At 42.2% G+C, this 12,895-nt stretch overlaps 1 protein-coding gene across 2 annotated transcripts in view; it reads right to left on the bottom strand.

The window, feature by feature from the left end:
* The window catches only part of NCAPD3 (non-SMC condensin II complex subunit D3), a 29,072-nt gene that overhangs the window by 1,945 nt on the left and 14,232 nt on the right, over nt 1–12,895 (bottom strand). Inside the window, exons 17-32 of one of the 2 annotated variants that reach the window (XM_048063425.2) lie at nt 12,060–12,251; nt 11,624–11,721; nt 11,376–11,491; nt 9,857–9,964; nt 9,236–9,341; nt 9,032–9,139; nt 7,788–8,026; nt 6,938–7,017; nt 5,527–5,664; nt 5,057–5,190; nt 4,709–4,908; nt 4,022–4,132; nt 3,412–3,588; nt 2,535–2,701; nt 2,169–2,308; nt 1,972–2,049 (exon numbers count right to left, since the gene is read on the bottom strand). In XM_048063425.2, the coding sequence (XP_047919382.2) occupies nt 1,972–2,049; nt 2,169–2,308; nt 2,535–2,701; nt 3,412–3,588; nt 4,022–4,132; nt 4,709–4,908; nt 5,057–5,190; nt 5,527–5,664; nt 6,938–7,017; nt 7,788–8,026; nt 9,032–9,139; nt 9,236–9,341; nt 9,857–9,964; nt 11,376–11,491; nt 11,624–11,721; nt 12,060–12,251 (2,192 nt within the window). The remainder of the gene's footprint in view (nt 1–1,971; nt 2,050–2,168; nt 2,309–2,534; nt 2,702–3,411; nt 3,589–4,021; nt 4,133–4,708; nt 4,909–5,056; nt 5,191–5,526; nt 5,665–6,937; nt 7,018–7,787; nt 8,027–9,031; nt 9,140–9,235; nt 9,342–9,856; nt 9,965–11,375; nt 11,492–11,623; nt 11,722–12,059; nt 12,252–12,895) is intronic. The other variant, XM_048063426.2, reaches the window with a different exon arrangement.

Raw genomic sequence — 12,895 nt, 5'->3', positions numbered from 1 at the left:
AAAGGTAAGAAGGAAAGGAAGAACTGCCATCACGTAAGGTTCTTCGTGCAATCAAAGGTATTATCTTCACGTGTGTTTATGTACCACACTGAAGAAACCTTGCCCAGACCCACTTAGTCATTCTCCATGTAACGAGCAGGAGAGGTAAGAAGGAGGCCCACAGACAGCAGGGACAGAATGACAGAGCAGTTGAGAGAAGAGAAGCAGTCAAGAGACAGACAGTTGTGCTTAACTTCTCAAGTTAACTGCATCTCCAATAGTTTCAGAATGATACATCAGGCAAAGAAAAATGTTTTCTTCTGCCTGTCTGTCAGCCTGCAAGACCCAGCACCACCATGCAGATGGCTCAACACACAGCAACTTAAGTGCTGCTGCTGTTCTGTACAGTTTGTCTCCCCAGTGGAGGACACATGCTGCCTTGAAACGAAGTAGGATTCAGCCTCAGTACCACTGCACATTAACATTCTTCCTCGTTGTTCACCATATGGTGCTTAAGAGAAACAGCCATGCGAGCTTCCAGACAGAGATTTGGCACTTAAAAGATTTCTGCTCTCTAAAAACACACCCCTAGTTTTTTGTACAAAGATCATTACTTGCTGCTCAGGCAGCGAAGAGAAACATTGGGGCAGACAAATCTAACCAAACAGTGGAGCATGCAGGGAAGAGAAGGGTCAGATTTTCCAGTGGATGCACATCACTGCCACTGGTTTGCTCCTGCCTGCTCATGGATGTCAGGTATTTGCAGACTGCCACACAGCTCACTGCCTTATTGGCTACATGCCGTTGGCTCTCCTGCGTGCACGCAGGTCAGGTGTTTGCACAGGCACAGGCAAACAGGGCACTCAGATGCATCTCTTTCCGGAACATCACCCCTGCCCCATTAAAATTCACAACTGCCTAATGAGAGCTGACCAGTCAGACACTCACCCGGACTCCTAACTTAATTGGAGCTCTCTCCTGAGTGGGGAGGGAGTTCATCACACCAAGAAACCACACTACAATGGAGATGACCTAAAGGAGTTCAGCAGTGAACCGACAAAGGAAGGGAATCTACTGCTGAAGCTCAGCTCCGTTCGTGAGACTAGATCTGTCTCTTGCAGAAAGCAACGCTGCAGAATGCTCTGGGGCTGTCAGAAAACATTCCAATAAAACGTAACTTTTGAAGATCAGGCTTTGTGAGACGGCAATTCAGCTGCAGTGGATATAAGCAGAGCAGACTCACAATTTGTGTATGAGAGATTCCTCACTGTGTGTTTTTTCTTTAACATCCACAGCGGAGTAGAAAAACAAATGCTCAGTTCTACTCTTTCTTTGGGTAGAACACACACACGCATTCAGAAACTACCGTGCAGGTTATTAATCCTTCTTGAGCAGCTCTCTGTGCTATCTCACAATGGACACCGCTCACCACCTGCTCTAGTGACAGAAGCAGGTCATAGCTCACCTGGGATCTTTTGTTTGGACAACAGGAATCCCTTGTCTTAGAGCTGGAAAGGACTGGACCGTGAGTATTTCCCTCTGCAGCAGGGTTCTGTAGCTCAGTCTAGAAGTGCTAAGCTATGCTTCCAGGGTTAAGGAGAGCGAGTGTCTCAATGCAACAGAATCCTGCACATCCCTCACAAGCTGCTAAGGAGCTCTGACAACATGCCTTCTCAGCACCCCGTAGTTGATGAAAGAAGAAAGGGCAGTGGATTTGTTGTTTCAGCAGCCCAAAATAAATGCTCTCCTGCACCATCTCAATACTGTAACACCCTGTGACATGTAAATGGAAACCATACTGGAATGCCCTTTCCCATGTACACTATTCATCTGAGACCTTCAATTTCTGAATAGCTCTTATTTACCACAGCCATTTAGAAAATAAGTAATCTGTAGGTAACATTGACTTTCTCTGCTCTTTAGGGGAGCCACCCCTCTCTCAGCGAATGAGGGCTCAGTTCAATTTGGAAAGAGTTCTGTTGGGTTACTTACGTTCTGGTGTGCTGATTGCACGGCCCACCACAGAAACGTTTGCTCCAGTAGACTGTTGATTCACACTTTGAAAAGATACTAGAAATAACAAGAAAATCATTAAGAACAGAAATGCTCAGAGAACTCAAGGGTCTAACAACCAGGCTGTGTCAACTAGTCTAGTCCAATGGTGAATCATTTTGTAGCGAGCTTCCTACCTTGCTTGCTGCCAGTTGTGCTCGATGGAAACAACAGAGCTGATAATCTTCCCCCAACACTCTTGCTGCGTTGCTTGTTTCTGTCCTCCACCGCTTTCCGGGCAGAGTTCAGGATGGCAAGCGTGCTCAAAGATGTTGGCCTGCAGGGCAACAGGCATTATGGTAACAGTGATTTCTTTCTGCAAGCCCAGATGAGATGCTTCTAATGAGGGAAAGTTCTGTCCCTCCCAGTCCTTTACGATCTCCTTTGTTAACAAGGTTAAGCTGCACCATTGGTGACTTTCATAACACTAAGCAAGGAGTGGATAAACAAAGCAACAGCCCTGTAGAGTATCGTAACCAGTAATATAAAGAGAAAAACCATACCTGCGACCAAGTAATGGTTGTTTCAGAACATCAGCTCTAGGTGTAGTAAACTCAGAAGGCACAGAGGTAGGACATGATCGAGGGGATGAGGGCTGTCTCCTAACAGGGGACTGGGCGTTATCACTCCTGCCACCAGGAGGAACAGCTGTCTCCAAAGATGGAGGTTGCTACAGAAAAGAAAGAAGGATCACATGTAACAATAGTCACAAATGCAGAAAACCCTAGACATGAGACACCTAGACCTACTTGCTGTGTGATCGAATCCTTTGTGGGATGGACGTAAAGGGGTGCTAAGGAGAAAGAGTTTATGGGACGAAGTTTTAACAAGAAATGAGTAGTAAGTTTTGATGGGATATATATGTCCCAGTTTAGAGGTCTATATATAGGTGCTCTTTAAAGTCAGGTTGCCAGGGTAAAAGTCATCTCATCTTAAGGTAGGTATCTCAAATAATTCAGGACAAATGAACTAAGCACATGCTTATTTTTTACCATTGACTTTAAATGAGGATCTGCATGACTAGCACAGATGTAAGTTTCCATTCTGTATAAATCTAAAATCAGCCGAAATTAATCCTTTTCTGTTTGACCTGTTTATCATTACCACTCTGGAAACAGAGAGCAACGCAGCATATAAGGACAGACAGTGGGAAATTAGACTTGTCCTTCCCTTTAAATTGAATTATTTTTATGTTAATTGTTGCTCCTCTTTAGCCAGTGTGTGTTTGTTGTTGTTGTTCTAAGCATATCAGATGACTGAAGCCAAAGCTTCTTGTCAGCAAATGCACAGAGGTATGAAAACATTACCATGTCCACAGACATATAGAGTCTGCGTTCTAAAAAAAACTTTGTGTACAAAGAGAAGAGACAGCACGCATACGGACTTAATGGTCCCAACAACCTCTGCCTGCAATGCTGAGACATGCTCTTGGTCTGACTCCTTCTCCCTGTCCAGCTGCTCTTCGTATTTCTTCATATCGTACTCCAGCTCGGCTGCCAGCTGCTTGTCCACAGCAAAGAAGTCTTTGATTTCATTTCGGTAATCTTGCATCACTTCCTGGAGCAATAAGGAATGTTTAAACTCTTTCAGAAATCTCTCCCGAATACTGATTCATGTCTCCATTCAGATCACAGCTGGTTAAGTGCAAAAGGAAATACCAGTTGGTAGAGCAGAGGTGTTTTTAACAGACTAAGAGTTGAAATTCCAATTTGTACTTCAGAACATGAAAAAGCTTTCCAGCATTCAAGCTTTCTGCCCACGTTCCATGAGGAGGCTCACACGTAACACACTGTGAGATCCTTATCTAAAATCCCTCCACCTCCTACCTTATTTAACACAGTGGCAGTGTCACAACATCATATGCCTTCCAAATTTCCTTCTAAGAAGACTGTTCGTTCCATTACTGATTGCACATCTAACACATTAAATTAAGAGAGGGGAAAAAAAAAACAACAACAAACCACAATAACAAGAAAACACTTCCTCTTACCCGTAGGTAGTTCATAAGGTCCCTAAGAGCTGGGATCTTCTTCTGCTCCATCAAAGACTTCAGTGATGTGATTATTGGGATGATGTTTTCTACGAAGTTCTTCTTTTGAACCTTTTTCAAACAAGGCATGACATAAACATAGTTACAAGATGCAATAAAGGAGAAGTCACTCTGGTGTTAGATGAATGGCCTAAGCGAGAGGAATTATCACAATTAAGTCTGCTTTTATGCTGCATGCATGTACATAGGCTTTCAAGATTTACTACCAAGTCAGTTTGCACACTGAAAGCAAATTACCAAAAAGCACACCAAAACCCAATGTTATGTTCAGATGCTTTCTCAATAAGAGATCTGTGGAACAAATTTAACCTAGCATAGCTTCACTGATTTCAGAGGAAATGAACATTTGTTCATTTCAACTGACAGGTCAAGTACCAGCATCCATTACAAATTACAAATCCAGCATTAACACTTCGTTTTCATGACACACATTGCTTCCACAGGTGCCCTCAGATCAGAGCAGATCTACAGACAGAGCCTGGTTAACACCATGCATGTACAGTATGTCCTTGGCATTGTTATGTTACATGGATAATTTTTGTTTTAAGTTTCTCCATCACAGAAAAGTAAAAGTCCTCCCAGCATGGTGGACGGCCCTCTTCCCGCACCAGATTAAGTGCCATTTACCTGTGAAATGAGCTTTTTTTGTGCTGCTTGCATGACAGCATTGGCCATTGCCAATTCATCGTCTTCAGGCTGCATGTCCTCATCAGGTTTTGATCTCATAGTTGATAGCTTGATTTCTTTGCAGCTAAGGATTGCAAATGTATCTGAGAGCAGCTCACTGGCTTCCATGTCCAGTGGAAGATCCTTATCCACAAAGCATGCTGCAACAGGCAGGGAAGAAGTAAAAACCATTTTACTGGGAAAAGCAGTGCCAGGAAAGTCAAGAATTTACTGCTGGACTCACAGCTTTTATAGACACCAGTTGTTTGCCAGATTCGTCGTCATATTTTCATAAAGACAGACCCCTACCTAGGACACTGTGGCTGATCTTTGTTGTAATGTTGAACCTCTGCTCATCTGTAAAATGGTCCAGGAGGAACCTGTAGATATGCATCCTTTTTTCTTTGTTACCTTTTCCTTTCAGAGAGAAGAGATTCTTCGCCCTGTAGTAGAGCAAGATATTTTACATGGGTCAAGTCACATTATGCGATCTCTCAAAAATAATAAGGCTTTAAATCAAAAAGAAACATTTGAATGTCACTATTGAGACGCATAAGCCTGTTAGGATATCACAGGTTCCCACAAATTACATGCAGAAGTCCTCCCAGAAGTGTCACAGTGTTAAATTAAGTGTTCTACCTTCCCTATCTCCCTGAGCTGTTTCCCCCTTTTTGCATAAGTAATTACAAACCACCAGGAATGCTTTGCTGTAACCAAAGACTGCGTGACCATACAATTCATCGTTTAGCAGTACGACGATACAAATGTGCTCAACTGACCGCTCGCTCTGGGGGAACCTGTTGTACTTCTCGTGTTTCTCATAGCTATTGAAATGGAAGATGCATTCAATGAAGTGTTGGGAGAACATTACTGGATTCCTCTTCAGTAAGAGATGCACCAAGCAGAACTCTCCAAACCTGGAAAGGAGGAAAAGGAAGAATTTTACCAGACAGCTTCTAAAAGCCACCCCTGAAACACAGTGTAGGGTCACAAGCAGTAAAGCAGGAAGATGAGTCTCTCAAATCCCCCTGAATACCACATTTAATTCTTGCCCAGCTACATCAGGGTTTGAACAAGGATACCACCTTATTGACTTTAAGCTCTTTTTCATCTAGAAAAATACACTTTTTCAGCATCCACGATACTACTTTGCTTCTTGCCATTAAAGCAGAGACAGAAATAAATTTCAACTTGAATCCAGGCACAGCATTTTCATTATTTATACGACTTAAGTTCCATTGTGGCTGGGACACAGTACTTTGCAAAAAGTTAATCACCACAAGTCCTCCAAGAGCTGAAAGTCAATCTCAGACTTGAAGAAAGTATTTTTGTCTGGATGCAGCCACTGAATGCAGATGCAAAGAAAAAGGTCCCTGATGAAGTAGCAGCGTGTTTCACAGCTAAAGCTCTAGGAACGACATGTTGCAATGCCACCATCTACTGGAAAGCCATTTTTACACATTAAAAACCCACTGAAGAGAAAAGAAGATGTGAATATGCACTAGTAAGCAACAATAGATTGATGGCCCTGGAAAGACCAATCTGCAACTTGAGCATTCCAGGTAGAAACAGTAGAAAGCTGTCCAAACCTCCAGTGAATCCAGCATCCCCACACAACCTACCACCCCCCCCCTTGGAGGAATGTGCCTCCCTCTTGTTTCTCACATAACAGAGAAGCTTGAGACTTTAAAACGTACAAAAGCTTCATAAATGTGCACTTAAGGTCAGCGTGCATAACTCTTCTAATAAGTCAAAACATTACAAAGTGTGGTACAAAGCTTAAAAAGACAAGGCACACATAAGAAAAAGGAATTTCTAACCCTATTCCTAAAGCAAAACCAGCGCACAATACAGAGCTATTAGAAAACCAAAAGGAAGATTTCATAAAGGCTTGTTTCAAAAATTCCTTTTTCCTGGGTATCTGAGAGTCAAAAATAGAACAGAGCTGCATGTTTTGAAGACAGCTTGCTACACTGGGACTTTCAATTGACTTGTAAAGAGGTTCACCACTCCTTTGCTACCATTCCAGACCCTAAAGTGTTAACAACTGTAGAAGCGAAGAGGTTAACGAGAGAATCCTTTGCTCTCTCACTGAAATTTTTCTTCACATGGTGAAGGCGCAAGATCAAAACTTTTTGAGTACATCTCTGATCTTCAACTCCTACAGTATTTTACAGATGAGTATTTTACCTGGCAATATCTGGATTTGGATCCACCAAGACGCTGACAAAACGGAAGAAGAGACAATCTTTCCATTTCACGAACTCTTCCTATAAGGATAGGACAGACAGTAAGTTATCAGCCTGAACCAGGAAAAATTCGGGTGTGAATCTTCAGAGTGCAGCCAGGGCAATATCTGATGGAGCCTAACAGAATGTGCATCAGGCAAATAAGCTAACTATAGAACTTCACCCATATGTACACAAAATAAACCTTAAAAAGAGAATGTTCTGGGGGATGCTTTAAGCAGAATAAATGCCACAGCAGCAACCCTCTAGGTTTACCACAGATACCAATAAAAAAGTAGAATCAAGAAAAATCTGCTCTCCAATGCCAAAGACACAGATGCTATTCAACACTGTTCTCAGAGCCAAATGCACTCCAAATCTGCCTTGTTTGGCTTCATCTGAACACTGGGAGGGCAAACATTGTCAGCCACTCAACATTCACAACCTTAAAACAATAAGCAGAGACAGCAGGAGAAAAAGGTGCTGTGATGTTTTTTTATATTCATTCCTATAGGAGTGAAATGCAAGGGAGTTCAAAGAAATACAAAGCAGATGAGAGAGGAGATAACTGTTGAATAAAAATAATCTCGTTATCCAACTGTGCTAAGTGTCATTGAGGAGCGTTTTGCCTACCTCACAAAAAAGAGCAGTACCAAAATACGTGTTTGAAGTTATTTTAAATTAGGGTAGATTGCAGCAATGCTCCAGAATCAATTTATAGGCAATACATCCGTTGGCCAGGTTGCCAGCATTTAGCACAACTGAGGTAACTGAAGCTGGCTGTCAGACGCATGCTCAGGACCACTGTTTACCTGCAGAAGGTTGGTAAGCAGGATCAGCGTCTGCTTACGGATGAAGGGGTGTGGGTCTTTCAGACACAACGCAATGCTGGGAATGTATCTGTCCACCATGGTGGTGTAGCGGATGCACAGGTCGCACATAACGATGATGACGTTATTGCGAACAGCCACATCATGCGACACCTCCAGTTCTCGAGCTAGAGCTGCAATGCATTTCTTTGCCAGATCTTCATGCTGCAAACACAGTTTACCTGTGAAATGGGGATGAGACTGTCAGTGCTGTGAATATATTCTTCTTCCTAACCAACACAGCCCAGCTTACTGCCTCCTTTGAGACCAGTATGAGCCAAGAGGAATCAGGAAGCAAACAGGGGAATAAACAAGAAACACAAGATGAAACTTGATGAGCAATCTGCACAACCTCTCAAAGAGATTATACTTCAAGGAGTTCTTCCAAATTCTTCTTAGACCTATAGTGTGGGTCTCAATGCCAAATTCCCTCCTTCACAGAGAACTATTCCTGTGTATAGGGTATTATTCAAAGCAGCTAAAAAGAACAGCCCCAGCTGTCATAGGCATAGCAGGGAGACACCCACCTCTAAAAGCATCTCTAAACCAACTTAAAATAAAATAGCCCGCATGCTAACATCACTTCTTCCTAACTGTTTCTAAGCTCTGTACAAAAAGTATTCTCAACTGCTTTGGGAAGTTTAGAAGAATGATATTGAAGAGATTTGTTCATAACCACAGAAGCACTACAAAACCAGTTTCACTTAGCACTCTCCATTACACTGCAGATGCAGATTTGACCAGTCTTCTATCACATGGTCATTTGTACTAAGGAGGACAAGTAACCATGTACAGTCATTCTGCTCTGAACTGTACCAGCTTTTCTTCATCCCGTGTTGAGCACCTTACTACAGGTAAGAGGATCTCTCAGCCAGCAACCAATTCTGAGTACAAGGCCAGCACAAGTCTGCATCGCTAACCGTTTATCACTTGCAACCTATCTAGGAAAAATGCATTAACGGACTTGAAAAATAGTTGCATGCATGGTAGTATTTTTATGGTTTGTGCAACTTGTTACCATGGATATCTGCATTGCTAAAAGCTATGAACTGAGGCGACACAAACACTGAGCACTGCGCCTATCTGTTATAACAAACACGGCTTTGTAACAGAATTTAACCAGGAAACAGACAGAAAGAGTGGGAATTGGATGAACAAGGGCAGTTCTGCTGCAGGACAGTGCTTACCTAGAGTAATGAATGCATGAGCTCTGATCACTGGAGGCATAGCTGATCCTCTAAATTGGGACAGTGGCTGAGAAGCTGGAATTTCCTCACCATCTAGAGAACTCGACACTACGAAAGAACAGGTCAGGAATGAAAACATGCTTTTCGGGTAACAGTGTTGTTCGTAAAAGCAAAATTAAAGGCAGTAAGGAAAGAGTGCCTCACATTGGTTAGAAGAAGCCAGAATGGACTGAATCAAAAGAAAGATGCGTTTCTCCACTTTGGCTGGACACAGCTGTGCAGCCTCACCCAAGGTGAAGAGGTGTCTCACCTACAAAGAAAAAAGCAACACTGGGGTCAAAAGGCAAGTCAGCAGGAGTCAGTACAGTTACTTCTCCAAAGACAACTTAAAATTCCCTCAGTTCTTTCGAGAAGACAGCAGCTAGAGAATAAAAAGTGAAACTTTGAAACAGAAGTGGGGAGTGTGTTTAATATACTATAAAACCTCCCTATATGCTAACAATATTTAGGTAAACCTTAAAGAATTCTACACATTTTACAGACTTCATTCCAAACAGCCAATCTAAAAAGTATGACTGGAAAAGCAAAGAAAAAAACCCTGTCATTTTATTAAAAATACAACGGGCATCATATCCTTAAAGCAATTTCTAACGTATAAAACTGTTGTACACTCGGGCTCACAGATACGAGATCCCATTACCATATACACAAAGTGTGTACATCAGTACTTTCCCATGTAATAGTTACTGGCACGAACTCTGTAGAATACCCATTTTGAGAATACCTACGTCATTTGACCAGTCCGCAAAGGGGAACCAAACTTACAAAGAGATCTTCTTGCAATTGCTCCGCTCCATCTTCTTTGAGGACTATATTCGAAATATAACTTTCACAGGTGGTTACTAAGTCTCCATACACCTGGTCGAGCAGCTTCTGTTCCATAACAAAACAAAATTCGGCACTTAATTAAACACAGTGTAGACACGATACATCTCCACACACAAATCCTCAATTTGAAAACCCTTCTATACTTTTAATAATCTAGGTCCCGTTGAAAGCCATCAGACTCTGTCTGACAGCCTTTTTCCTGCACATCAAAGCGCCAAAACAGCTTGAAGAACCTGGCTTTCACTGATCCACAGGCCTAAGTTTACTTCATTATAGAAATCCCATAGGTTTAAACAAAAAGAATTCAGGTGACTTTTCCACTTATATCCAGTGCATTTGAGGTTGTCTGTATGAATTTTAAAATGTTGTTTCAAAACTGTGGTTCCATTCAAATGAAAATATTATGCAAATTCCAAGCGGGAGGGAGAACCAAAAAAGCTAGTCATCTGCCAGATTGTGAATGAGAATAAAGCATCATTTCTCTCTTTTTCTACCATCTAAAACTTGTAGCATAAGAAACTAAATACATATATGTATGGCAGTTATGCTGTTAAAGCTGCTGAAGTAACCAATGTATAGGTACACCTGCACTCAGTTGCAAGTTAACATATTGTAATGACTATATCTAACAGGGAGGATTTTCAGATTGTGAATTTAAAAAAATAAAACAATACAAAAAAAGAAAACAACAAAAAAACAACAAACCCAACCATCAATCCACCCTGGCCTCTGAAGAATGGCATATGCAGTTTAGCACTAATTACTAAACTTCATTGGGATGCCTATTATAAAACAACCGTCATCAATATTAAAAGAGAATCACAACACATACATCATTAGCAAGAGAGGCCTGCACTAGTTCTAGCTTCTCTGTGACTGTGCTCAGGCTGACATCATTATTTTACCAGCAAAACGTAGCTCACCTCACTACTAAACAAAGCTATGCCATAAAGCAAATGGGGAACTTGGCAGAAAAAAAAAGTGCAAATGATGTGTTACTAACCCCGTGTTAGAGCTCACGAAAGAGGCCTAGAAAATGTGTGTATCTACAGCAGCTCTCGTATAGAATAGTCAGAGTTTACAGGATAAACCTATGGCTTCTAACTGGACCAAGCCCAAGAAATAGCTGCTACAGTAGCGGCAGAGCAATAGGTCTCCTTTAGGAATGCTGTAAACTTGGACAGAAGGTCAGTGCAAGGCATTTCAGCTGTAAAACAAAACCAAAAACTCTGACGAAAGATCTCTACAAGGCCATCCTTAGCTAGACGATGCTCTCCAGCAAAACGGCAGTGTACCAAGTAAGACGGCTAAGCAGAACAAACTTGAGCTGCAGCAGACAGATCATCATTGTTTAGTGAGCTAATCAACCAACAGACTGGAGACAGAAGTTGCCTTCAAGAGAAAGCCCTCCCAAGTGTGAGACAAGCTATTTTAAAAGGTGTATTTTAAGTCACACCTGTGTCTTCTCTGGTACATCTGCATACGCATGGCAGAGCTTCTGCAGAGTTTCTACAGCTGGGCTAATCACCTCCAGGGGACATCGAAACTCTTTCAGCCAGCAACTGATGTTATCTGAAAAGGAGACCACACACATAAAATGAGCGTTTTTTAAGCTAATCAACTGCTTGTGGAGAAGAAATAACTGCTAAGCTGTGAGACAAAACCGAACTCTGCCTTCCACTCTGCAGCTTCTCAGTCACTCACCAATCAGCCTCTCGCAGGTGCTCCTAGGGAGGTGCTTTGCGACATGACTGATGACACACAGTATATGTCCTATAGTGTCAGTGCTCGTGTTCTGCTGCCTGAAAAACAGCAACGTGGACAAACCAAAATTAATGCTGCGGAACACCACCAAACCACGGTAGAAAAATCCTTTCACCTTGGCTATGTATTATCAAGGCAGACTTGTCAAACCAAATGAAAACTCCAAAAGCTTAATGTAAGACTTCATTACTGCACAAATCTGTGGGCCATTACACCTGCTTCCTAGCTGCACAGACTAGTTGCCTGAATAAAGAATGGTGATCTAAGCAGCACTTTGCCTGTCAAAGGACAGAAAGTGCTCCCTTGCATTCCTCCTTATCTTTACTCCTGCCTCTTTCCTGCAGAACGGAGGGAAGAGTTCAAAGCACATGTATACCTGCTGACACTGTCCCAGGATTCAATGACCTTGGAATAATCCAGCTTGGGTGAAGAACCTGCCACCTTAGCCAGCAACATCCAAGCTGGCACAGCATGCTCCGTTTCCACATGAGACATCACGTTATTGATGAAAGTGGAAGAGAATTTTTTCTGCTGCGACCAAATATAAAAAGCTTTGTTCATGTAACGGCTACAAGGAAGAAAGAAAGAAACACAAGTTAAACAAAGAGTGAACAAAACACTTGCTCTTGGACACTGCCAGTAAAACCCAGCACCTCCGTCCAGGATACACTGGAAAACACAAGAAAGCTGCTATCACTTCACATTCCTACTTCCCAGAATATGTCAAGATTTCCACTACATATTTCACTAGCAGGATTTTTGGTCACACTTTCAGTTACCTGCTCTGATGGTTACAGTTCAGATCAGTCACCAGTCCTACTGCATCACAGAGCTGCCACACAAGCATGAATATAGTGCAGCGTGTCAGTGAGACAGGAGAACTGGTATCACAACGAATCAAGAAAAGATTTCAGCAACCTGTACCAAAGACTTTCTAGCAGTTTTTATTTGAACACCCATAACGGAACAGGACGCTATGATGTTGAGGCACCACAAGCTGCCCGTTTTTCTGTTTAGCCCTAGTTACCCACTTCACACAGAAAGAGTTCTAATATTTATCAAGCTGCAAGGTACTCTAAGGTCATGAAGTAGAAGGTGCCATAACTCCGCAAACTATGTCATAAAATAGCCCAAATTAGATCACTGACAGTGGTACAGATTGGCAAGGCAGCACAACCAGTATCTCATTTTCTATTTCAGAGCTGTTATGCC

The sequence above is a fragment of the Anser cygnoides genome, chromosome 21 (assembly GCF_040182565.1).
Source record: "Anser cygnoides isolate HZ-2024a breed goose chromosome 21, Taihu_goose_T2T_genome, whole genome shotgun sequence".
NCBI lineage: Eukaryota > Metazoa > Chordata > Aves > Anseriformes > Anatidae > Anser > Anser cygnoides.
This window is presented reverse-complemented; position numbering and strand designations above follow the sequence as displayed.